At 38.9% G+C, this 25,578-nt stretch overlaps 1 protein-coding gene across 1 annotated transcript in view; it reads right to left on the bottom strand.

The window, feature by feature from the left end:
• Nucleotides 1–25,578, bottom strand: part of ARAP2 (ArfGAP with RhoGAP domain, ankyrin repeat and PH domain 2) — a 205,030-nt gene that overhangs the window by 33,419 nt on the left and 146,033 nt on the right. Inside the window, exons 23-27 of the mRNA XM_045020061.1 lie at nt 23,646–23,793; nt 22,711–22,779; nt 14,150–14,224; nt 12,899–13,016; nt 5,196–5,324 (exon numbers count right to left, since the gene is read on the bottom strand). Of these exons, the coding sequence (XP_044875996.1) occupies nt 5,196–5,324; nt 12,899–13,016; nt 14,150–14,224; nt 22,711–22,779; nt 23,646–23,793 (539 nt within the window). The remainder of the gene's footprint in view (nt 1–5,195; nt 5,325–12,898; nt 13,017–14,149; nt 14,225–22,710; nt 22,780–23,645; nt 23,794–25,578) is intronic.

Here is a 25,578-nt window from a genome sequence, read left to right as displayed (position 1 = left end):
ACCAAGGATTCTGGAAGCCTGAGTGTGACTGGTGTGTTGCTGGCAAGCTGCTGGGGTCAGAGCTACTGGACCAGGGTTATCACTATACAGACACTCAGGATGTGACTTGCATGCTGGTAGGCTGTTTACGAGAGACCCAGGTTGGCAGCTACAGCAGCAAAGCATCGTGAGACACCCAAGATTACAGCAGTGACAACCTTTTACTGATCTGGACTGCACTCCATTGACAAGCCCTTTGTATGTTTGCTGTTGGTGGTAACTTTGCACAATGGATCCAAATTCTGAGTTCTGCTCCCAAAGGACTTGTCTCAGTTAATAACTAAAATTCCCCTGGTTTGGTTATTTGGGCAAAGATACTAAGCCCACTCTCCATTTTATTTTTGTTCTACAGAACCAGTGGCTGTATATTTCCCCCTGTTTAATGATGCCTAGGTGTGAAGAGGCCACTCACATGATTTTTCTATATGCTGCTTTCCACCCTCCTCTTTGAAAATTAGTTGGGACTAAAAATAATGTATAAGTGTAGGATTCATTACTATACTCTTTGCTAGAAGAAGTGGGGAACCGTCTCTGCTTTGAATCACACTCACATTAGGGAAACTCTTTGAAGATGTACAAGTATGCTATTTTTGTTGGCTTTTTAAAGGGAACTAAATTGACTTAAGTTCTCATCATTTCAGAACCATTATTTATACTCTCATGTCCATATCATTTAGTGCTGATGGTATATCAAAGTTTCATCAGACCAGTTATAACCAATTGCCAAAGAAATGGAAATGAAGTTTAGCCAAGCTACAGCATTAAGGGCAATTAACAGAGCCAATTAGAAGGTCTGAGCTTTGCTAGGAACATCACTGCTACAAATGCCAAAAATAAGGCACACAGTACAGAAACTGCAAATAAAAAAATGGAATCCCTCCTTGAGTACAAAGTGGTTGAAAGAAATTGGAGCCAGATGAGGATGAAACACTGGGTGCTTGATCAGGACACACCAGAAAATAAAACAGATTCAGTAATATAATGTTAAAGTGAAGGCTTCAACTTTGTTAACTGTAAGCAGAAAAGAAGGAGGGAGTGAGAGAAAAGAAGACATATGTCCACTGAAAATACCTAGCATTTATTTGGGCCCAACACAAATAAATGGCCTCATGCCAAATATCAAATAGTTAGGGTTGCCCCCCACCCTTCAGCATAATTGCTAGGATCTAATCCATAACCATTAATGAAAGTACACATGAATGGTACCTTAATCTGCAAAGACATAAGGTCTCTCCTTCCTTCTCCAGGCTAATAGGATCCCACCAGTTATCTCCTCCTTCCCTGCCCAGCAACAATCTCCCTGCACATTCTTGGTAGGAAAGGCGCAGAGAAGCCAAGCCAGCCCCTCCCTTCTGCACTCCTCTCAGGATTCCACAGGGTGGCTTTCCTTTGCTGGTCTAATCAAATATTCCTCCCTTCCCTGCAAAGGGACATTGGGGGATGAATCAGAACCATTACCTGGGCTCCCAAAATTTGTTTTTGTAATTTACCAATATGTATATGTCACTGTGTCACCCCCACTCTGAACTTTAGGGTACAGATGTGGGGACCTGCATGAGATAACCCCTAAGCTTATTTACCAGCTTAGATCTAGTAGCTGCCACCACCAAATAGTTTAAACAAACATTTATGGGAGAGTCATTTGGAAACTCTGTCTTCCTTCCAAATATTTCCCCAGTCTTTAACCCTCTTTTCCTGGCAGGATTGAGACTGATTCACCTCCAACCAATTCCCGGTGAGCCCAGATCCAAAAACAAGGAAAAATCAATCAGGTTCTTAAAAGAAGACTTTTAATTAAAGAAAAAGGGTGAAAGGAATACTTCTGTGAGATTAGCATGCAAGCTACTCTCACAAACAGATTCAAAACACAGTGAGCCTCTGGGCAAAAACCTTAGTTACACAAAGAAACTCAATTTGATTCTCCCTGTATGCAAAAACAAAGTCACAAAAGAAAACAAACAATTTAATACATTCCTTCTCTAAACACTTACTACTTTTAAGAAATGTTAGATGGCTGATTCCTGGATCCTTCACTCTGGCACAAAACTTTTCTGAATGGACAAAAGACTGATTTCCCTCCTCCTCCTTTGAAAACATCTTGTCCCCGCATTGGTTTCTCTGGTCAAGTGTCAGCTAGGCTATGTGAATTTCTTAATCCTTTACAGGTAAAAGAGGAATTAACCCTTAACTGTCTGTTTATGACAGTATACATGGATTTACACATAAGATTAGAAACAGAAGTGTTATGTGTGTAAATGGCAACAGTGCATAAACATCAACACACATTCCACATTTAAGAAGCTTTAAACCCCTTCAAATTATTAATTAAAAATATATACTTTTTATTTGCTGATATTTTAATTACTATTTGTTTTATGGCAGTTAATATTTACACATTTAAAGAGAAATGTTATCGTCTCTCTATTGCTTTTATTGTTAATGTTTCTGGTAAAAATTAAGGATTACAATAAGACTTATTAAAACTCTTGCAAAATGAAACTTATTTAAAGCAGTGTTTATTTTTAACATCCTACTGCTTAACTTCTTTACTTTTATTAAAATAAAACCTAGTTACAGTTGATTTTGCTTGTATCATTGACTCTGCTTCATTATTAAGACAAAGCAAGAAAAGCACAGAAATATTCCTTAGCGTTTTTCAGTTTTTACAATGAATAGCAAAAAGTGAGTATTTCTGAAATGACGACTGTTGTGCTGGTACCAAATTGACATTAAATCACGTTTGATTTACTTTCATTATTTCCTTTTTAGATCCCACTGTTAAGGTGTATCGGATGTAATGAATGTAGCAGTAGTACTGGAGTTGATAGTCATTGTGATTGATTTGGAAGACATTTGTTCAGACAGAGACAAAAGTAAACTGAATATCTAGCTACCCCAAATCTATCACCAAGTACACTCCACATAAGTAGTATTTACAAGTTGGTTGCTGCAAGATACAATTAAGGAGAGAGAGAGGAAAAAAACAACCTCAGGGTTTTAGTCACTAAAATGTATTCACCATGGAAAAGCTTCTTAAAATGGCAATTCTAAATTCAAGAACAAATCCAGCAGTAATACAAGAGATTATTTAGCTGTGATAATATTGCCATGATTAAGACTACAATTTGCAACATTGCAGAAATATTCTGAATCCAAATGAAGCAAGAGCACTCACTAAATCTGCTTCTTAAATACACTTTTATTACTTTAACAGCTAAACTACTTTGAATAGCCTCAATGAATTTACAAGGTGCTTGCCTGTAAGCATCTAAATACAGCACCATTAAATCAATATGCAGCATTAAAATAAAATGAAGACCTGAACCAACAAGCATTATACCCACAAAACCAATGTATCTGGCCCAAGTCAAAATGCATAGCTCTGAGGCAAACTACCCTATCAGATAACGAAGATCCATTCCAATTGAACATACAGAGACGAGCAAAGAGGAGTTATATAACCCACACACCACCTGGGTGCAGAGCTCTGTCCCATTTAGTGGCACTGAGACCACTTAGAGATTAATGAGTCTGCATCAGCCTTAGCTAACAGCCACAGGGCTATTTGCTCATGCAGTAGAGACTCGTGCATTTAGCTCCAGAAGTCCCAGGTTCGATTCTGCCCGCTGACAACCGGTGTTTGTTGGTGTGAGAGTAGCACACACAAAAAGGTGTCAAAATAAATAAAAAATAAGGATAGTTCTTTTGAAGTAAGTGCAAATTGCAACCTCCAGGTTAAATTACTGCAATGACCTATATTTGGAAATGAACCCTCAGACACTGAAGAAATTCCATTAGATAAAGGACACAGTGGTTCACCTGATGACCAACAAAGGCAGATGAAAGCACCTTCTTCTCACGCTTCATTCACTTAACTGGCTACGCATCAAACACTAACTGGGGATAAAGGTCTTTGTCTTCATATTCTAAACTCTCAACCAGGCCTGGGCCCAGCTAACTTCTTCCTCTCTATTCACTAGCAACTATATAAATTACTACTCTCATGGATGGTGGAACTGAAGAATAAAATTAGCTAAAGTAGTGGACAATGTGTTCTTAGTGGTGGAGCTTCCTTCCAAAAAGAACCAAAGATGACAAGAAAAGTTTGCCACCTTAAGGACAACATGCATCTGACCTTTCTTTGTCATCCTTGATTCTTTTTAGAAGGAAGCTCCACCACTGAGACAGATAGACGAAAGATTAACGTATTGGTATAACTGGAAGTGACAGAAAAGAAAAGAATATTTACATGGATATGTTGATAGGTAGTTTTAATATTTCATCAGAAAAAAAAATCAGCACTAGGTTTGATTGCCACAAACACCACTTTCATACAACTTGAATTCATAATGTACTGGTTTTCAATCTTCTTTTGTTGTAAAACATGCAACATAGATATTCCCGTCATGAATCCACCTTCCAATCCCCCATTTTCCCTGAAACAGATATAGTAAAAAATTAACTTAACGCATGAGATGGCTGTGGCTGCAACTGCTAGATCACATCTCATTTTACATCTGGGCTATGTTTACTCCTTGGGTGTCAGACCTAATTTTCTCTTCTTACCTGTGACTTCCACTGCCCTACTCTCTTGTGCAGTTTGGTTCTGTTGTCCTGTGTTTGCTCTTGTGCTCCATTTTGGTGTAATCAGGATACACAGTCAATGATTTTACACCAAAAGGACATTACCCAAGGTAGGTGGCTCTATGTTGTTTTTATTGGCCAAAAATATCACCAGAAACATCTGGTTAGGCCTTGACTGGGCTATGAAAAATCTGGATAGACCTTAACTGCACTACAATTATCAGCAAGCAACACATGGACTATCTAGCAGTGCTCTGTGAGCCAACAGTGGTATGCAGACCACAGTTTCTGAACTGCTGCCACAGAGTTTTCCTTGGATGTTTTCATATACTCAAACAGTGGATTTTATAGTTTGGGAAAAAAAGAACACCTATACACCCACTTGTTTAGAGAAATTCAGTGGAACCATTGATAGAGCTCTGATTTTTATACTGTGTAGTACCAGAGACTTTCTCAGATATTTCAATGGTACTTTACACACACAGAACAATCACTGAAACAGTTAACAAGTTTATGCCATGTTGGTACTTTGACATAAAACGTCTAATTTTTCAGAAGATAATAGTACATACCATTGTAGAGTTTTACTGCATCTGCTGTTAGAAACTTCTTTATTACAAGATGTGCAGAGCCAGGCTCAGGTAATGAACTCCAATGAAGAACTTGTTCCAACACATTCTCTGTGTAGTGTAGAGGGCGCTCTAAAAATGTCAAAAGTGTAAAAAAGAAAACTTAACAGAGAAGAAACAACAAAAACAAAACCACAGGTCCTGGTAGGTTACATAAGCCTAAGTATTAACATGGATCTCTTTAAAACATGGAACCTTACCTCGTCGGTTGTTCAAGTGAATGCTACAATTAAGCATTTAACTGTTGATCCTCTACCCCAACACTTTGGCTGCTATGTTCCAAATAAGTTTCAATTTCAAGCAATGCATACCCAGATGAACATCAGCAAAGTGTTTAAAAGAACTCATTATACTGAACTCTTAATGGACCCTTCTGAAAGGACATAAAATACATAACTGTACTACATACTATCTAATTCAAAAGTTAGATTTAAACATAATTTAATATTTATATGGTGCCAGTTGGGCCCCATTGTGCGAGGCACTGTACAAAGTGACATTCCCTGCCCCCAAAACTTTGCAATCTAAAGTATAAATGTAAAATTTCAGTTATGGCAAATAATTTCCTCTTTCCCATCATCACAATCTGCAGTAATTTATTGGCATAAATTAAATTATCCATTAAAAAGAACACAAAGAGATATTGGTCCAAATTCTTGGCCCCACTCCGTTTCCTATGCAAAGTAGTTATGCAGTGCTGGCTTATCAAACCAGGAAATCCACAGCCCCTGGCACAGGAGATATAGCCCAATAAAAGAGGGTGTGGGCACAGTGTCAATGCATTTCAGTAATCTTTGAAGGCAGAAACGCACTTTAGGGGCATCAACAGTTGCAAAATAGAGCAAACTGCTTTAAGTTACACACAGAGTCAATATGGCCCTGGCCAACCCAAGGATCATGGAACTGCAAAGGTGAAAACACAAATTGTGCCACTGCTCCCTAGGATACTAATTCAATGCAACTTGGGCTGATGGGCCCAATAGCTACATGTGTATTCATACACAGACCCAGACATACCTGCCGACCAAAGTTCAGCTGAATTTCATGGGGACAAATATGGTATTTCCTTAGCCCCAGGGCTTCCCCCTGCCAAATATCAAATACCTGCTGCAAACAATGGAGGCATGAGACCTCATTAAAACAAAACGAAGTCACAGGAATACCCTATAATAAAGAATGTTAGACATTGTAACTACAGGGGTCCCTACCAGCTCCTCCTATAATAATTTAAATATTTTCTGTTGTTTTGTAAAATTCTGGGCTGTTTATTGCATTATTTCAGTATACAGGCTTGACATTCTGAGTGATTAATCAAATTCACTCATTTGTAAACATTTTGAATTTTAGAAAATCATCAACTTGAGTAATCCCTTCAAAAATATTTAACAATACCATTTTATTAAAGTTTCAACTGTTCTATATTGACTATGGTAGGTCCCAGAGGCCTCCCCCCAGCTCTCAATCAAGACTGGCACCAAATTGTTATAGATACTGCAGAAATGCAGGAGTAGTTAAGGACACATAACACAAAATCTTACAAATGGTGCTTGTTGCAGGATTAGAGACTAAGAATGCCCCCTCTCCCCTTGGTAGGAGACACATTTATTTGATCCAAGTGTCAGGACTTCCTTCTCAGAATACTGATCAGAGGGCATGCCCTTGGGCACGCCCTTGGGCACCACGGCCCCCCTTCTCTAACCTCTCCCTGGCTGAGAATGCAAATGGAAAACATAGGTGGGGGTAGGAGCTTGTGCTGAGGAGGCAGATCCCCTGCCCATCCACTGGCCAATTCAGATGGTGTGTGGGAGCTGGCGGCCTCCAGCAAACCCTCCTCTCTTATGTGTTTAAACATTCTTTGGGCATGCAGCAGCCTTTTCTTGCTGCTGAAAGTTGTCTCATCCACTCCATCCTATAAATGATGTCATTATCACACCTGGGTTTCCAGGCTTCCTATGGGCCTAATCAGATTATCTTTAGGGGTCAGGAAAGAATTTACCCTCTGAGAAGATTGGGAAGGTGTCTGTTTTTTTGTTTGTTTTGTTTTTGTTTTTTAACCTTCTTAAAAAATGCTATAGGCCCGGTAGGTGGAGATCATAAAGATAAGGGATAGTAACCCACTTCCAAAAAAGGAGGAGGTAATAAAAGTTAGTAAGTGCCACTGTAACTTGGAGTCAGTGTCCTGAGTGACTAAGAGGATTCAAGAGGCCAGATCCTGGGATAAACCTGAGCATGGGACTCCGAAATTGTAGAGCCTCTGAAGCCCTCCCCTCACTCCTGAGACTCTGTCTTCACAGTCTGAGCTCCCTTTCATCTGTGCCTTCAACCCTCTGGCACAAAGGTGGTGCAATTCAACAACTGGCTAACTGATGAATTCGGTAGTGGGTATTTAACTAAGGGGGAAAGCTTCATTCTTTGATTGTATGTTGTGATTTAACCCCGTACTGGACCCAATTAAATGTGTGGTAGTTTTTGAGAAGGAGGAAGGTCAGCACCCCATTTAATATTAAAAATAATAAAGCTGAGGCCTATCGTTCTAAATCCTTCATATTCCTCCTAGCATAGACAGGTTTCCATGATCCTGGGTGCCTAATCAATATAGGTATATTTTTTATAAAAATGCCTAGGTGACTTAGAAGACATTTTGAAAATATTTTAATATATTGAGATGTTTTGAGAAAGGCATTTTCATAAACATTTCCTAAATTCCCCCAGTAACATTTCTTAAATTTAATATTAATCTGAATGTATAATGTTATCCTACTTTATATAAACTAAATTACAGCAACCATACTGTTTGCATTGTCACAACAATTTAAACAAATAAATATAATGTGACTCAATGGAATGTAGGCTGAGCTGTGTGGGGAGAGAACAACATGGCACCCTTTAAACAACGTGTTCAGGAGTCATTAATGCCAGAATTTTGAAGAGCTCGGTGCCCACAACTGAAACCAGATTTTCAAAAAAGTGCTTAGCTCCCATTAAGGCACCAAAAAAAGCAGTCAAATTTTCAGAAGAATTGATTGCGTGCATATTGGGCATTGAACTCTTTTGAAACCCAGGTTTTGAAACTCAGGAAACAATTGGGGCCAGAAAGTTCAGCCCTGCATCTCTAAAAGGCCTCTGCCTTCAAGACAGCGAGGGAGAAGCATGGAACCTAGAAGGTCTTGCTACCCCTGTTAAAAAAAGAACAGGAGTATTCTATGCAAGCACAGGCAGCCAGACATGCATATGGACACATCATTGCAGTAACCCTGTTGGGGTTGGTAAGTACTGCAAACTGCACTAGTAGAACCTCTTTTCTTGCACAATGGTGCACTAGGAGAGATGTATGATGGCATCTCCTTTACTCACTAGCACAGTGCAGTGGGAGGCATAATTTAGCTTTGCATAAGAAATGACTTACTTATAGGCATATTAACCCAGTTATTAAGCTTTTTTGTAATTGTTCAGAAACAATGATTATGGGGCAGATTAGCAATAGTCTTCTATTGTCAGTAATTCAATAATCCCTTTAAAACTGCCTGTACAAGAACTTTTATTGAAGTAATTCTACTTTCCTCACTTAAAAGGAAGAGATTTAGAAGTGGGGTGGCCCTTTAAATGTAATAACATTAAACCAACTCATTTCCTTTGTATAAGAGTCAAAATCCACCCTAAAGCAAAACTAAAAAAAACAAAAAACAAAAAAAAGGCAAGATGAATCTGGCACATCACCACATTTTCCTAGACTATAAATGCTCCCAATGTAAACACCTACTCTTTTATTTATAGCTACATTTAAGACCACCTGTCATAATGAATTATATGGTACATAAATCATCATGCTAAAATGCATTAGCTATTTTGCTGGCAACATACCTCCTTTACAAGCTATCCATCTCACAAATATTATTAACAATGACATTGATCCTATTTGATAATATGGTACTATGAGTTCTCTGCAAAAGGCCAGATAATTTTACCAATTATTTCAACTGTTCTATATGTAAATAATTTAGTTGATTTTTAATATTGTAATTTCAGTATTTCTAACATCAAATGGTCAACATACACTTCCAATTACCCTGTTACTAAGGTCATTATGCATTTGAAAGTAAATATCCAAAACAAGTTATTTTGGTCTGAAACAGCAATAATGAGAAGGAAATAACATTTCAGATAATACAAGATGTTAATTTTCTTGACTTCTGGGGGTTCATTTTCAGCATGGTGCCCAAGAAATTGTTTGACAATACACAAAAAAGTGCAGCTCCCCAGAGACTGCAGGGTAGACTCTAATGAACGGAATCTCCCGATGCTCTGGACAGGTGCCAATAGACAAGTACAATGATACATGCTTAAAAATACTTTATCTCTGTACTGATGTGTCTGAAAGAAGTTGTGATCATCAGCATGATTTGAAGCAAAACAAGCAAACCTTATCATCTGGTTCTCCCAGTCTCTTCTCTTATTTGTGTCTTTTAGACTTAAGCTCCTTGGGACAGGCACTGCATAGTCCACAGCATGACAAACAAATGTATTAAATAATAACATTAACAAAGGCAACTTGGAGGAGACAAAATATTTTTGTTGGCTCTTATCTCCCCAGTTTGGGTCCAGAAGTAAAGCGTGTCTAAACTGTAGTATTATATATATTAGCCCAATTAATTTTTATATATATTTCAGGCAAAGAATTAGAGAAGTGAAGATAATGAGATCTGAGCCTTTGAGGTCATTATGGGAGTCAATGGGAGTCTTTCCATTAATTTTAATGGAAGTTGGGTCAGGCCTTATCTGGAGCTGTGATGTGAACTTCTAAAACAAGGATTAATCCTGAAAGGCACTGAGTATCCACCTACTCCTATATCAGGATTAGGCCATAGTTAAATTCGTGGCAAACTAGCTTTCATGAGTTTAAGGCCAGAAGGGACCATTAGATATGACTTCCTGTATTTTACAGGCCTTTACATTTCACCCAGTTACCATTGTATTGAGCCAAATAACCTATGTTTAGCTAAAGTGTATCCATGAGAAAGGCATCCAATCTTGATTTGAAGCACCTCTCTACAACCATTGTTATTTTTTCAATAAATGTTCTTATGTTTAGTTTAGGTTAGATGTTTATGTCTGCACCTATCTAGAATCAAGGTATTTGGGCATTATGTCTCTGAATCTCCTGGCACATGCCATACAATTTTATATTAGTTTGCATGGCCAATATATCAATTTTGCCTCTTCTGTAGACTGCAGTACTCTGTAGCACATAAACTAATATAAAGTTGCCTTTATTTTCAAGTCTCAATGGAAGTCTCAAATTAAATTTCTGGGCATCTTAATTTTCTTTAATCTGAAAATATATTAAAGCCAAAAGAAATGTGATACTTCGCTTCTGATCTCCTTTCCCTTTCCCTTTCCTCCTCTCTTCTGTTATTTAAAGATTAGCTATTTTTGTATTTACTATATAAGGGGCAGTCAATATGGACCCTGTGGTTAGTGAGTGGGTGACAAGATACAAAATATTAGTAATACTATGTCAATGATGGCATAGCTGCCGTCCTTCTCTTACTCTGTTTAAATTTATAACAGAATGTACCTTCATTTCAATAACCTCTGTCATTTTAACCATGAGTTCCAGCATTACAATTGCACTCCAAGGGTTGGATTAGGAGAAGATATTCAGTACTTACAACACGTTTTTTTATTTCTCCTTATAACTTATGAACTATCTTGTGACCTTTTGACCTTTGGTGTTGTCAGCTTTACAGTGATGGTTTGCAGCAGTGTTCCAAGACCTCATTATGTCTCTTACAGCCCAGGTAAGTAAAAGGTAAAACACATTTGCTTGTGTTTTTTTCTAGCTTTTTAAAAGTAAATTGACTGAAGGAAATGAACAAGAGTGCATTCTCTGTAGAGAACTGCATACTTTCTTCAAGCATCTCCTCCCCTAAAGTCAGTATTACTTAGAACCAAATGCTGATCTTCCATTCTGAAAACATTTTGTGTTTGAAACATTATTATATGAGTCTACTGTTATTTTTTTCTGGAAGTATGGGCCATAAGTTTACCAAGAACCAACAACATTTTTCTACCGCATATTTATGAGCCTTCAAGCCAACTTATTAAATCAGTTTTTGATGAACTAAATTGGACGAAAGGATCACTTTGAAATTCTGATGCCCAAAGAGGTGGAATGGGCCTTTGATATATTAACAGGCTTTATGTTTTGACTTTTTGTTTTAGGTTTCCACTACAAGTAAGAGGAGGTTTACTTACCTGGAACTGGAGATTCTTAGAGATGTGTCATCCCTATTTGTATTCCATACATGGGTGCACACAAGTGCCATGCTCCTGAGTCCAGAAGTTTTCCTTAGCAATGTCTATTGATCCACATATGCATTGTGCTTCCTCTTGTGCTCGCAGCCAAGGGCACATAATAGGTTGTGCGGGTTGACGCCTCTCCAGTGTCCTTCTTACCGCCGAGTCGTCCAGTCCACAGCAGAGGGGATGGAGGGTGGGTTTTGGAATACAAATAGGGACCAGACATCTCGTAGAATCTCCAGTTACAGGTAAGTAAACCTCCTCTTCTCCTTCGAGTGATGGTCCCTATATGTATTCTATATGTGGGTGAGTAGCGAGCAGTGATCAGCATGGAGGTGGATGTGAGAGGAAGTGCAATCTGTAGTACTGCATGGCCTACAGTGGAACCTGCAGCTATCGCTTGGTTGACGTGAGTGTGGAGACGGAGTCCCAGGGTGCACAACAGATGTCTTGCCATGGGACATCTGCAAGGCAGGCTGATGTGGCTGCACTGTGACTCCATCAGGTGGTGGCACATTAGACTGTGTTTAGCATTTGTGGATGCACTTGGAGACCCATTTGGAGATTCATTGGCAGCAGAGGGCTTGGCCCTTGGATCAGTCAGCAATGGTTACAAATAGTTTCAGTGATGTGCAAAAGGAACTACTATCTACACCTATAACCATATACAAATGGACAGAAGTCGCTGTCATAGCAAAAGCTAAGAGCGCAAAGGAACAGGGGGGTTCTGACTAAGGCCATACGGCAGTGTGACGGGGTGCTGTCATCCTGGGAGGTGAATTGGAGCTGGGTAGACCATCTGTCCCTGATCAGGGAAGCTTGAAAAGCTGCTGCCTCATTAGGCTGGGGCTGGATAAAAGCCCCAGGGGAAGGAAGTCAGGGTGGGAGCTGGAAAGAGGAAAGGTGCAGTAGAGGAAAAACATAGAGATAGCTTGCCCCCTCTCTCCTGCTGGTGGACTGCAGGAAGGGGACTACTTGTATGGTGGAAAGGTGGTGGGAATACAGCCTGTAAATAAAAGCACCAGGTGGGCACTGCACCTAAAGATCTCTGGGTGACTTTCTCAGCCCAGCGGGGGGAGGGATGCTGTTACAGGCGGTAACAGGGAACCGGAGACGCATTGACCCACCTGAAATATTATACCCTCATCTCTGAGCACAAGGGGACACTGCTAAGGAAAACTTCCAGACTTAGATGCCTGGTGCACATCCAAACCCATGTATGGAATACATATAGGGACCATCAATCGAAGAAGAACTATAGAGTTTTGATTTGGTTAACTTTCCAAATAAACCAATAATAATGTGGTAAGAAAACACAGAAATATTGTTGGAAAAAAGTCACTAACCTAGCTCTCCATTTTCAATCACTTCAAAAGCAGCCCAGATCTCATCCTTGTTGGGAATGATGTTTTTTATTCCTAATACATCATTAGTTAATTCTTCTGCCTCTGTCAAAGGCGATACCTGTGATACAGATTGTAGCAGTTCAAAATTTAATAAATAGTTTCTGAAGTACTAATGGCTTCTGACTTGTGAAGACATTTTCTACTTTTGTGCTGGAAAAACAGTCCAACTTTTTCTTTTTAAGCACAATCACAGAGATACCAAGTTTGTGAATCCAATAATTATTTCTCAAATTGCTGGCCAGTACATTTTCATCAATTTTGTTGCATCAGATTGGAAGTTATCCAGCTAAAAACTGTAACTTCAAACCTTTTCCTTTATCTTCACCCCTTCCTTCCCCAAAACTAAAGCACTACAGCTCAGTTCCATGTGAAACGGAAAGAAAAGAACACGCTGTGACCGAAAGGGTGACTATTACTACAGACACACTATGTTTTTTGGTACAGTTCTCCCTCCCTGCCCCTCTCCCATCCCAGTCAATGATACGGAATTTTTTGGTCTTTAAAAACAAAAGCAAAAATCCAGGGTTTTTTTTGGCTGATATGTCCCATGCAGCATAAAATGATAATGAAATGGAACTAGACAACCCTAACAAGGTTAATAGGTATCTTGCTAAAATTGCTTTTCTAATCATATCCACCCTTCATTATTGCAGAAATTTAATGTTCTCCTTTACATTTGAACATTAGAGCAGTACTGCTTAGAGCCCAGTACTTTTCAGGAGTGCTATTAGACCCGAGGCTGGAAATCTCAATTATAGTGAGTGGGGAGGTTAGGCTTCTCTGCACTTAAGCAAAGCAGACTGCCTCTGGCAGAAAGAGACATCAGGAGGAAGGCCTTCTAAATAACCTTGTGCTGCTAAATAAACTGCAGAAATCACTAGGCAATTGTTAGTCAGCGGTGTCGCTGTGAGTATCAATACTGCTGTACCCTGCCATAAAACTGAAAGTGGAGGTCTCTGCTTTAAAATTATGCTATAGCCTTCTGCTTAAAAGTACAAGAGAAATACAATTTACAGATTTTAATTAAGCCACAGCTTGAATGTAAAAAGAAAAATTAAATAAAGATGGGAAAAGACATGAACTAATAAACACAAATGTAACAACAGACATGTAAAACTACATATAAAGAAAAATTAGTTTCACTCCTTAAAAAAAGTTTATCTACAAGTTATAAAAATTTTACATACTAACCCTGATTATAATACTACAGTCTGGCTCTTTTCTTTCCACATAAACTTCAATTAACAAATCTCCCGCTTGGGAAACCTAAAACAAAACACATACGTTACAAAAATTAAAATGCATTAAAATGTATACAGCTTTTTTCATAATTGGGAAAATATAATCATTATTTCACAGCATTAATAGAATCTTTTCAATACACAAACCTTCCATTTTCTAAGCTGCAGAAAGCACCAGGCACTGACTCTCGGAGAAGCCATTCTGCTCCATCTGATCAATCATAGATAGGGCTCTGTGTCTGTCTTGGAGGTTGCAGAAAACATGGACTTTCCATGACCTCTGACTTCTGCAGCAGTCAGTGTGGCTGTCCCCAGGTCCGCCCAAACAGCTGGCTCTGGGGTCAGCCGCTGCTCAGGCGGCCCTGGGCAGTGTTCCCCAGGGCGGCCGGAGCAGCCACTAGCCCTGCTCCCCTATCCACCAGCAGCGACTCCCCTCTCTCCCCCCAAGATTTAGTCCGGGGTATTTGTAGTATGAATTATGGACAGGTCACGGGGCATGAATTTTTGTTTATTGCCTGTGACTTGTCCGTGACTTTTATTAAAAATACCCATTACTAAATCGTAGCCTTAATCATAGGAAGTCTCTACCGTAGGGTTGGCAACTGATTCAGGAAGAAATCTTAACTTGACTAATGCAGACATGATTATATCTATCAAAATGCAAATGAATTTTGAAGTATAGGTTCAGGAACAGGAATTCTAGCTATACCAGTCATGGGTGAACATTATCGGGAAAACAGTCTGTGCTTCAGAGATCCACCTCCAGAGTGCAAGTCAGAGGAGATCTGTGTTTAGTTGTCCAAGCTTGGAAATTCAATCTGTTGTATTAGCCAAACTGTATGGTCAGAAGTTGATCTCAAATTTACCTGATTCATTCACCAACATAAACCCATTTCACAACTATGATAAAAGAACAACTTGGGGTAGGGAGAATTTGTAAAGCTCCTAATGCCCTTTGCATGGCAAAAGTTATATTTCTCAGAGATTTTAAACTCTTCATCCACAAACCAGACAGGAGTTAATGCAACTCACCCTGGCAGCACAGCCAGCTCATATTGTCATATGGTCCCCTGTTGCTGCACCTGCAGAACAACTGATGTTCCTGAGTATGATTCCTGGCAAAGTCAATGGAACTGAAATTAAACTTCTCTGCCTTAATATGACAGTGGGAAGTTAATGATGGTCCATCTGCAGCTTCTAGGTTGTTTTCCTAGGGTATTAAGCTGCCTGGAGCATCTGCTCTCCAGCATTGTACCTTTGCTATCTACATCACAAATTACTGCTGAAGAAGAACTTGTATGGGCTTTGGAGAAGACATAGCATACATGCTACTATAACACTTCAATATGATTCTTTTTTCCTTTCAGCTTAGTTCATCATTCATTTGCTTCCCCTCACAGGATGAAGGAGAGTATATAGCTCTTTATATGAGAAAGCCAATGGTTTGGATTTTGGGGGTGGTGGTGGGACAAACTTTAATAAGAAACAAGGAAACAATTAATTAGAAATTAATTGATCATTAACGAAAATAGTTTAAAAACATTTAAAGTTCAATCCTCCCTAGTGCTCGCACACACTTTTTTGCTTTGTTAATTATTTCATGAAAGAATATGATCAAAATTTCTATTTACAGTGGACACCAATAAAAATAGGATATTTATCGTCTTCAGTATTTACATTAAATGTGGGTTTGTGTTGTTTGCAATGAAAAGTATAGTGAATACTGCAAATTCCTGATAACGATAAAGACTGGTGGTCAGTAAAAGTTAATGGTACCTATATAACCTTGTACGGGGATATATTTTAGAAATATGTATGACTTTAGTAAGTGGTCAGTGAAAATAATGGCACATAAATGTACAGAAAAACAAAAGGAAATTTCTACATGCAATGTTTACTCTTTTTATGGAATTCACTGTTCCAAAAGTCAAAGTTTTAAGATAAAATGAAGATCTTTTTAAAAAAAAATCTGTGATCATTAATAGTATTTGCGGTTATGCATACTAAGTGTAACCAAACCATCTGCTTCCAATCAGAAATAAAACAAGGATTCTGCCCCCCACACATTTACACTCTCCATGGACAACTTCAGGCAATCGGCTAAAGGCTTCAAGGATATTTTTTTTCACTCCCATCTAGACATCAGATATTAGCCAACACAGAAAATAGGACGCTTAGTTTAATGGGCCAGTGGTCTGGCAAATATTGTGCTAATAAGTAGAAATTTTTTATGATAAGATTAAACAAACTGATTTTATGTTGACTACATATTAGTTCATATATCCAGAAATACAAATTGTAACATTCTTGGTAACTCAGACCTTTACTAACGACTTGATGATTATGGAAGTAAAGTGAAAACAGAATTTAATGATGACCAAGTGGAATATATAAAAAACTCCAAACAACTATTACTTTTTTTTTAAATGAATAGATAGAGAATTTTCCATAGGAATCTGTCTTGCTCATTCATAACCATATAGCCATCTAAGTACTGAGGCTAGGTGCAGAACCTACACTCTTAAGAAGATAGTCATATGCCAATTTAAAGGGGCATAATTTGAAATTCTGTGATTGTGTACGCAGTAGCAGGGGTTCCAGGAAGATATAATATGAAAGAGAATGAAAAGAGTGTGGGGAAAGGGGGAGGTTAATAGTTAATTTGAAAAAAACTGGACCTTTCATATTTGATCCAATATCAAGACTAGCATCCAAATGATGGTAAGTACAATAATTTGGGTCACAATTCTGAGACACAGACACACAATCATGCTATACAACGCACACTTACATGCATATATATGGGTTAAAACCTGAGGAGGGTGAACAGATTCAAGCTTAATAGCGTACGTAATAGGATATTGAGTAGAATAATGAGGTAGCAAGGGAAGCTATGAAAAAAGATTGATTAGTTTACAGAGACTGAAAAGTAAATACACTGCATCACTCAATTTCTACAAACATTGAGAATTTGTGAGGGAAAACATGATGAAGCTACTTTGAAGAAAGCTTCTTAATTACAGTGGCACAGACTCTGAAAATCTTATTTCCTGGTAAAGTTTGCTTTTTAGATATTACAAAATAGGGTTGCAAGAAAGAATGAAGTTGACATTTGATTTCTATTGGGCTTATGTAAACAGCTGTACATAAACAAAATGTGCTGAAAATTACAAATAGCTGGCAAAATGTTTGGCAGATAGAACACAAAGAGTGGTTAATGAACTGCCAACTGGAATGGAAAACGAGATCATCATAAGTGACATTTCAGACATGAGACCTTTCTTGGGTTGCAAAAGAAATCTGGGCACGTTAGCTTTTCCATACAGTTTTCTATATCAGCAGCACAGAGAAAACGATATAAGTCTAACCTCCCCTTTAAGTTTGTTCATTTTAAGTACCTGCATTATTTACTCTCCCTGCTCTAGCTCCTACATGCATGTATTATGATGGAACAGCAACTATATTTCCAGAGAGCAGTGTTTTGACTCTCAGACCTTAATTGCAATAAGATTCTCACTCAGGCTACACCTACACTTGGAGTGTGATTTCCAGTTTGCATAGACATGCTAGTTCTTATACAGCTAATGCATGACAAACAGGGCCGGCTCCAGGCACCAGCTTATCAAGCAGGTGCTTGGGGCGGCAACTCCGGAGGGGGGCGGCACTTTAAGGTATTCAGCGGCAATTCGGTGGAGCGAAGGACCTCCCACTGAATTGCCGCAGATCGCGATTGCAGCTTTTTTTTTTTTTTTGGCTGCTTGGGGCGGCAAAACCCCTGGAGCTGGCCCTGATGACAAATAGTAGTATGGCTGTGGAAACACAGGCTACTGACTCTCTTTGCAGAAGTAGCTGCCTCCCTCTCCAACTGACCTGATACAGCAATGAAGTTGGGAGAGTTTTCCTAAATTGCTTGTCTAATTAAACTGTGGTGATAGGAGTATGGGGGATTTTGCTGCCTTTCTTGATCTATCACCTCCCCTTTCTCTGTATAAGGGTTGGGGGAGAGGGTGAAGAGAGCTGCTTCCCTTGCCTTTGAGATCCTATATACAGTACACATGTATGCACACAGACGCTGCTGCTGTGGTGTGAATGCAGATAAAAGATAGAGTGCAGATCATGATTCAGATACAAGTGGATTCTTGCAGATGAAGATTGGATGCAGACCTGTATTTTTGTATCCAAGCAGGGTTCTACCTATGGTTATGTATGCAGGGCAGCTAATCCATGCTGTTGTTTGCTGCTCCCGTGCTACCGCAGCTACACTACTATTTATAGCATGCTAGCTCTAGCAGAGCCAGTGCATGGTTGTCGTGAGATGAGAATCACACATGCCTCTGGCTCCAAGTTTAGATGTAGCCAAAATTTCAAAGGACTAGATGACTGTGTACCTTATGCAGTATCACTTGGTAGCCAGCTGCAATTCACTTTCATAATACTAAAGAGGAAGGCTGAGGTTTTTAAAAGCACTCAGTATTGGCCTAACTCTCCTCCCAGTGAAGTCCATGGTAATACCCACTAATTTCAATAGAATATAACAACCACCATACTGGACCAGACTAATGGTCCATCTAGCCCAGTATTCTGTCTTCTGACAGTGGCCAGTGCCAGATGCTTCAGAGGGAAAGAACAGAACAGGCAATCATTGAGTGATTCCCCTGTCATCCATTCATAGCTTCTGGCAGTCAGCACAGGGAAACCCAGAACATGGTGTTGCATCCCTGACAGTCTTGGCTATAGCCATTGATGGATGGACCTATCCTCCAGGAACTTATCTAATTATTTTTTGATGCCCATTATAACAGTTTTGGCCTTCACAAAATCCTCTGGCAATGAGTTCCATAGGTTGACTGTGAGAAGTAGTTAGGCCAGTGCTGTGTGCTTTTGAAAATCCACTTAGAATATCTAGCAGGTAGGATAGAAGTACAGTACCCTAGAGGAAGTTTCTGGAGCCACTGTGCTTTAGGCAGGCAGGCAGGCAGAACACCCCATGGAGAGGATTCAGTCTATATACCTTGTCCTCCATGCACAAAACAGCTCTCAGAGGAGTGCACGAATACAGCAGTGTATTTACATATGCATGAGATACATATAGCAAGTTTCAAAAAGGTTCACTTTAAAGCTGAGACATCACAGTAATACATTAGAAGCGTCTGATCCAGCAAAAAATACTCTTTTCAGTTGCTGACACATAGAAGTTCCACAAGACTCAGTTGCTGCTTGGCCACAGAGACTAATCCTAATTCAGAAGGGAAAATGTATTAATTTCGACAAACCGAATTGCCACATATGGCCATCAAAGTCTTGGGAACAATATCAGAGGGACTTCAAATGAAACAGACATAGGAGCACTCCTGACATTTTAACATGGCATCAGATTATTTCCTGCCTTACGAAAACCAAATGTAAGGACAGCGCTGGTAAAGGAGAAAGGGGAAGGGATACACTACTTTATTTGAGAAGATTTTCCTGCTCAGAACAACTCCAAACTCAAACCCAAATTAACTCCTGGGACACACAAATTTTCAGAACTTTTTAATCTGATCTTTAAAATAAAAATGACCACAGTCAAGCTTTCAAAATGAAGCAATAAAAATCAGCCATTGGTGAGCATTTGCAGTCTATGTTTTACAAAGAATGAGAAGACTGTATTTTCAAGTGGGAATGCTTAACTTCATGCAGGTGAGAAACAAAGTTAGAACCTGTGCACTTGTCTGCTGAAGTTAAACTTCCACATAAATATGGCGGGATCAGGCCTTACTTTGTACGATAATTTTAACCAAAATAAAATATGTTGTAGCAGCTCAGTGTCTATTAACTATGAATAATAAATATACCATGTATTACATTTTAAGTAGTTTCTCCTCTATGAATACTTATTTTTAGAAAATATAAATGAGATTGGAGAAAGTTTTGAAAGAGATTTCTATGGTGGTGAATTTGACTGTTCTGGAGAATAGGGCTATTATCTCCACCTTTGTTTAAGAACCTCTCTACCAGTCAAATTCTCAGTTTTTGTGTAGGTTACTGTAAGTTATTGCCCAGACTCTCAACACATACATAATTAGAAACTATGAAATTTCACGCAAATATGAATAATGACTCGAATATTCTTTAAAATAAATAAAAAGGAAGAGAATTTGACAATTGAATACATAATTAAATGGAAGCATTTTCACTACTACTTTCAAAAGTCCAAATATCACATTACACCACAAATCATCACTCTTCAGCTGCGAGCTGGAAATTTCTGGTTGAATATGTTTGTTTGTGTTAAGGTTGAAATAATAGTGCTTTTTGTTGGAAGAATTTAAACTCAGCTATCGATAGGCTGATGAGACTCAAGCCAGGGGCTATAAAATGCAGTGCGTTGAACAATCACATATGAACTCTGATTATGAATAGAGCAGAATTTGTTGCAAGCAAAGTGAAAACAAATAGTCAGAAACACAATTCAGGCTTCTCACAATTCTTCTTCCCAGTAACTACTAAAGTCCCCACATACTGGTCAATCAGCCACAAGGGTCTGTCCCACTTTGGTTTTACTGTGGGAAAAATTGGGTATATCATAATGGATTTTTTAAAATGACATCAAATGACTGCAGGAAGCTTAACCTTCAATTTTAAAAATGAGAAAGTAAGTCTCTAGCCTCTTTCCTTTTGGAAATAGTCTTCAGAACAAGAACCAATTCCTAAGGAAAGTGCCATAGTGATCTTTCCACAAAAAAACATGGAACATCACATCTGCCTCTTCCTAGCATTCTGCTTTGTCCAGAACTGTAGTTTTGGCTGAATACACTCAGCTATCAGCAACCAGAGCTCCCAAATTGGTCACCCGTGCCAAACACTTTCTATTTCCCTTTTCCACCAACTCCAAACACATGGAAGTACCAGTGGAATCTTCACTCCCAAGGCTCTTCTCTCATTTACGCTCTTAGCTTCAGTGGCTGTACCTATAGCGATGCCAGGAGAAACTGCAAATAGCACCATAGCCACTGGAGCTTCCCCCATTACTTCCTATGGGGATGAAATCCTATGAAAGGGAGTGTTCATTGCAGGCATTTCTTGGTGCTAAGTCTCCAGGAAATGACACAATTAGAAGGTACAAAAATTATCTTTCCTCCAACTTTCTATGTGCCTAGATCTTAGGCATCAAGACTTTATTCCTCCCAGCAAAGGTCTTCTCTCAATAGCATCGCCACTCAAAAGCAATAGAGATGAGATGTTGCTGTATTTCTTTTTTAATGTACATTTCAGTCTCTTGCCAGCAGGAGCCATGTGGTGGTATTATATTTAGCCCTTTGCACTGGCAAGTCAGGTGCACACATTGCATGAACAAGGCCAGTGGCAACACAATCTTCACACGAGGCAGAATTTACACACACACACACACACACACACACACACACACACACACAGAGCAAGAGAGAGGCATTCAAGTTTTCATACATGCACATCTACAAAAGGGCCATACAACAGCACCTTTCCCCAGGGCAATGAAATTTGACATCCATGGCAGAAGGGGAGGAGACAAAGCAATACAGCACAGCAGAAATACAGAGAATCGTGGAACATGCGACTTCCATGAGCACCATAACAAACTTACTTTTATTGATGAATTAAGGTACTTTGAGATTTACTATGTGTTACGCCACACACATAACCGAGAAGGGCAGCCACCAATACTGACTCATAATTTAATCACATTAACTCCTGAAGTCCTACTAAATTACTAAACTTCCCAGGTCTTCTCCCCAACCTTATTTCAGATCTCCTACATAGATCACAAGTTTCATAGGTTTCCTTTTGTTGTGGTTAATTCAACTGCCCATCTGATCAACAGCTTCCCAAGGTTCAGCTCCTGTCTTAGAATCACTGCCATGTGCTCTAATTGGGACCACTCATGAACACCACTCAAACCTTAGCTAATGAAGCATGTAGCTACTCACTTAACAGTTCTTCTTGCAGAGAGTATAGCATACAACAGCTTCCTAATAACGTCACAGAGCAATTCAAAGCGGGTTTGTTTTTAAAAAAAATAAACATTATGGTTTGAAGCCTCCCTGCATTGAAAATGGCCTCTTTTTTGTGCGTTCTGTTTGAACACTAAGATAATCAGAGGTGCCCAAGCTCACACCATGCCATTATCTATTGATAAGCCTGTTCTATAACTCCAATACATACAGAGAATTCTATCCTAAAGATAGGCGCTCAAAATGTTTTCCTAACGCCGATCACTACTTCCTAGAGTTTATAAAACATATGGAACTAAATACATCTAAAGTTGAAATCTCAATGAGATATATAGGTAAGATATAGTCCCATTATGTGTTAGATCATAATTTCATGGGACTAACGCTGCATAGACACAGTTGTTTCACTTTGCTGTTTTATGTCTCTTTTCAAAATGGGTACATTATGCAAATGACCATAAAGAAATACAAAACTGCTACATGACAACAAAATATTCTTTTGTTATGATCAATCCCAAATCAATTGAGTTTCACCACTTACTTGAGTGTCTTTCCACTTGGTAATAAAGCGGTTCTCTGTATCCATTTGTTTGACCTGATCTTCATTTATCTGTTAAAAATTGATATTTCGGTGAGTTAGAAGGAAACTAACATAACACTTTATCATCCTTAGTGGATTCTTTATAATGGCTAACAACACTAAGAAAATCAAGTAGGGTCATTATACCCTTAGGAGTAATTACACTTACAGTGTATTTCATCTGATTGAGAGATTTTTCCTAGTATCAAAAAGGAGGCACTATTTTTTTTATCAAATGTAAATCTAAAGAGAGAATTTTTCCATAAAATCCATCATACCACTGAGCTGTTTATATCAACACATTTCCTCTATGACCCAAGATAAAAAAGAAGAATGCTGCATAATGGGTCACAATGATTAGGTCACTAGTAATGAATAAATTCAGTTGGATTCAGTTCTTCTGCAAAGAGCTTTGGAAGAAAACAATATCTCTCTGAAGTGCTCATCATTAACTGTGTCAAAAGTCTGGGAATAAACTATCATACCTTAGCTGTAACACAAGAGCCATAATAGGTGAACAAACATTCCACTTTCAAAATTCACAATCTTGGAATTTGTTAAAAACTATGCCATCTTCATGCCAGTGAGAAGAGTTGTGTGCACTCATTTGGAAAAGACTGATTCACAGCAACTCTGTAAACACAGCTTTTTCTCTTCAGTCTAGACTAGTTCAGAATTAATGTCTAAAAGCAGCCAAATAAAAAGCAAAGGCCACAGAGCTAAAGCATCAGAGAATCCTGCACACTGTGAAGCAGTGTAACCAACATTGCACAAAAAAAAACATTTGTGAAGACAACATCTTTGTGCAAGATCATGAAATGCATAGAGATTTTCACACATTTTACAAAATTCTATTACCAGAGCACTTAGACCACTATGTTATGTAAGATACTTACATTGAAGAGTTGTACGTAATTTTTAATTAGATCTTCTATTACATTGACTTCTTCGCTGGTATGTCCTTTAGTTTGAAATAAACATGATGAAAACACCATGGCTAGATTGTGCGGGTTCATATAATTGATTTCTGAACATTTATGCACCCTGTTTGAAGAAGAATAAATCCATTTAGAATACTCCATTGTTCTTGACACTGTTCAAGGCTCGACTCAAGGACACAGAGTGCTTTTCCAACAGTCGTATTTTCAACAGTATAGTTTTATTAAATGAAATTATTAACCTATTTTTATCTAGTCTTTTACATGTATGTAATGATTTAATGTACTTTTACACAAACATTAATTAATGCTTTCTTTCTGCCTCTGATCTATGGTAGTGAGTGGTGTCGTGTCAATAATCGTTTTCATACTACTACTACATTTTGTGATCTGTGTAAGTTGGATATGGTCAGAAAATGGGGGAAGAGATAATGAAACTCTTAAAACATTTTTGTTTCTATAGTGCTATTAAAATTTTCTAACTAATTGTACTAGGATTTTTTTTCTACCGATTCCAAGTCAGAAGTGACCATTGTGATCATCCAGTCTGAACTCCTGTATAACACAGGCCACAGAACTTCCCCAAACTAATTCCTAGAGCATCTCTTTTAGAAAAAACATCCAATCTGGATTTAAGAATTGTCAGTGATGGAGAACCCATCACAACCTTTTGGCCACAGCATCATATTGGGAGCTCATGTTCAGCTGATTATGCTTCCACCACAATCTCCAAATCCTTTTCAGAGTCACTGTTATACGTGCATATACATGCTTAAGCACGTTATGCTCTATATGATTCTTTAAGAAACAACCATTTCTTTCAAATACCACAGGGCACTAGGTGCCAACTTTTGCTATGTCTGCTTAAAGTGAGTGCAACACCGACAGGCGGGTTCAAACCTGGGATCTCTAGAACTAAATGCATAACCCTCTACTGCATGAGCTAAAAGCCACATGGCTCTTAGCTAAGGCCGTAGCAGACTCATTAATCTCTAAGTGGTTTAGGTGCCACTAGAGGGGATAGAGCACCACCCCCAGGTGGTGTGGGGTTACATGGGCACCTTAAAAACTCACAATTTTCTGATTTTAACTTTATTTCCTGCATTTCCTATACTTGGAAGAGGAGGTTACTTACCTTGTACTTGTGGAGCTTAGGCTCTGTGGGGAAATGTATTCTCAGTGTAAGGTTTTAGGAGTGACACAAGGAATACAGGGCGGTCCCTAAGGGACTGAGGGAACTGAAGCTCAAATGTTACTAAGTTGATCCGATACAGGCCAAGGAACCGGTGGCCTAGTTTCTGAGAGGGTCTGTCTGTGAAGAGGTGTTCTGTAAAAAGCCATACCTTTTGTCCCACAGTGTAAGCCAGGCCTTGTTGCTATTAATACTGAAAATATCTTGGTAGGCTCTGGGGGCAGTTGCTATCCCAAAAGCAAGTTCTCTGTATTGAAAATGGTTGAAGCACACCATGAATCTTAGAGAGTGATGAATGTCTATGTGAAAGTATGCACCCTTCATATTGAGAGCCATGGACCACATGGACTTTTCTACAGATGGAATTATCACTGCTAATGTGACCATGCAAAATCTGAGTTTGTGAATGAAACAGTTGAGATGGCAGACGTCCAGGACTGGTCTCCAAGTGCCCTTCTTTTTGGATATTAGGAAGTAGGTGGAGTTAAACCCTCTCCTTTGGTCTTGAGGGGGGCATGGTTCTATTGCTCCTCGCTGGAATAAGGAGTTCACTTCTTGAGTACTCTCACATGAGAGTTTTCCACAGGGCCGGGAGGTGGTTTCTGGAGGAGATAGTGTTGCAAAATGTATTGTATAGCCAGAGCAGATGATGCTTAGCACCAACTTGTCCATTGTCATCACGCTCCAGGGGTTAAAAAA

The sequence above is a fragment of the Mauremys mutica genome, chromosome 5 (genome assembly GCF_020497125.1).
Source record: "Mauremys mutica isolate MM-2020 ecotype Southern chromosome 5, ASM2049712v1, whole genome shotgun sequence".
Taxonomy (NCBI): domain Eukaryota; kingdom Metazoa; phylum Chordata; order Testudines; family Geoemydidae; genus Mauremys; species Mauremys mutica.
This window is presented reverse-complemented; position numbering and strand designations above follow the sequence as displayed.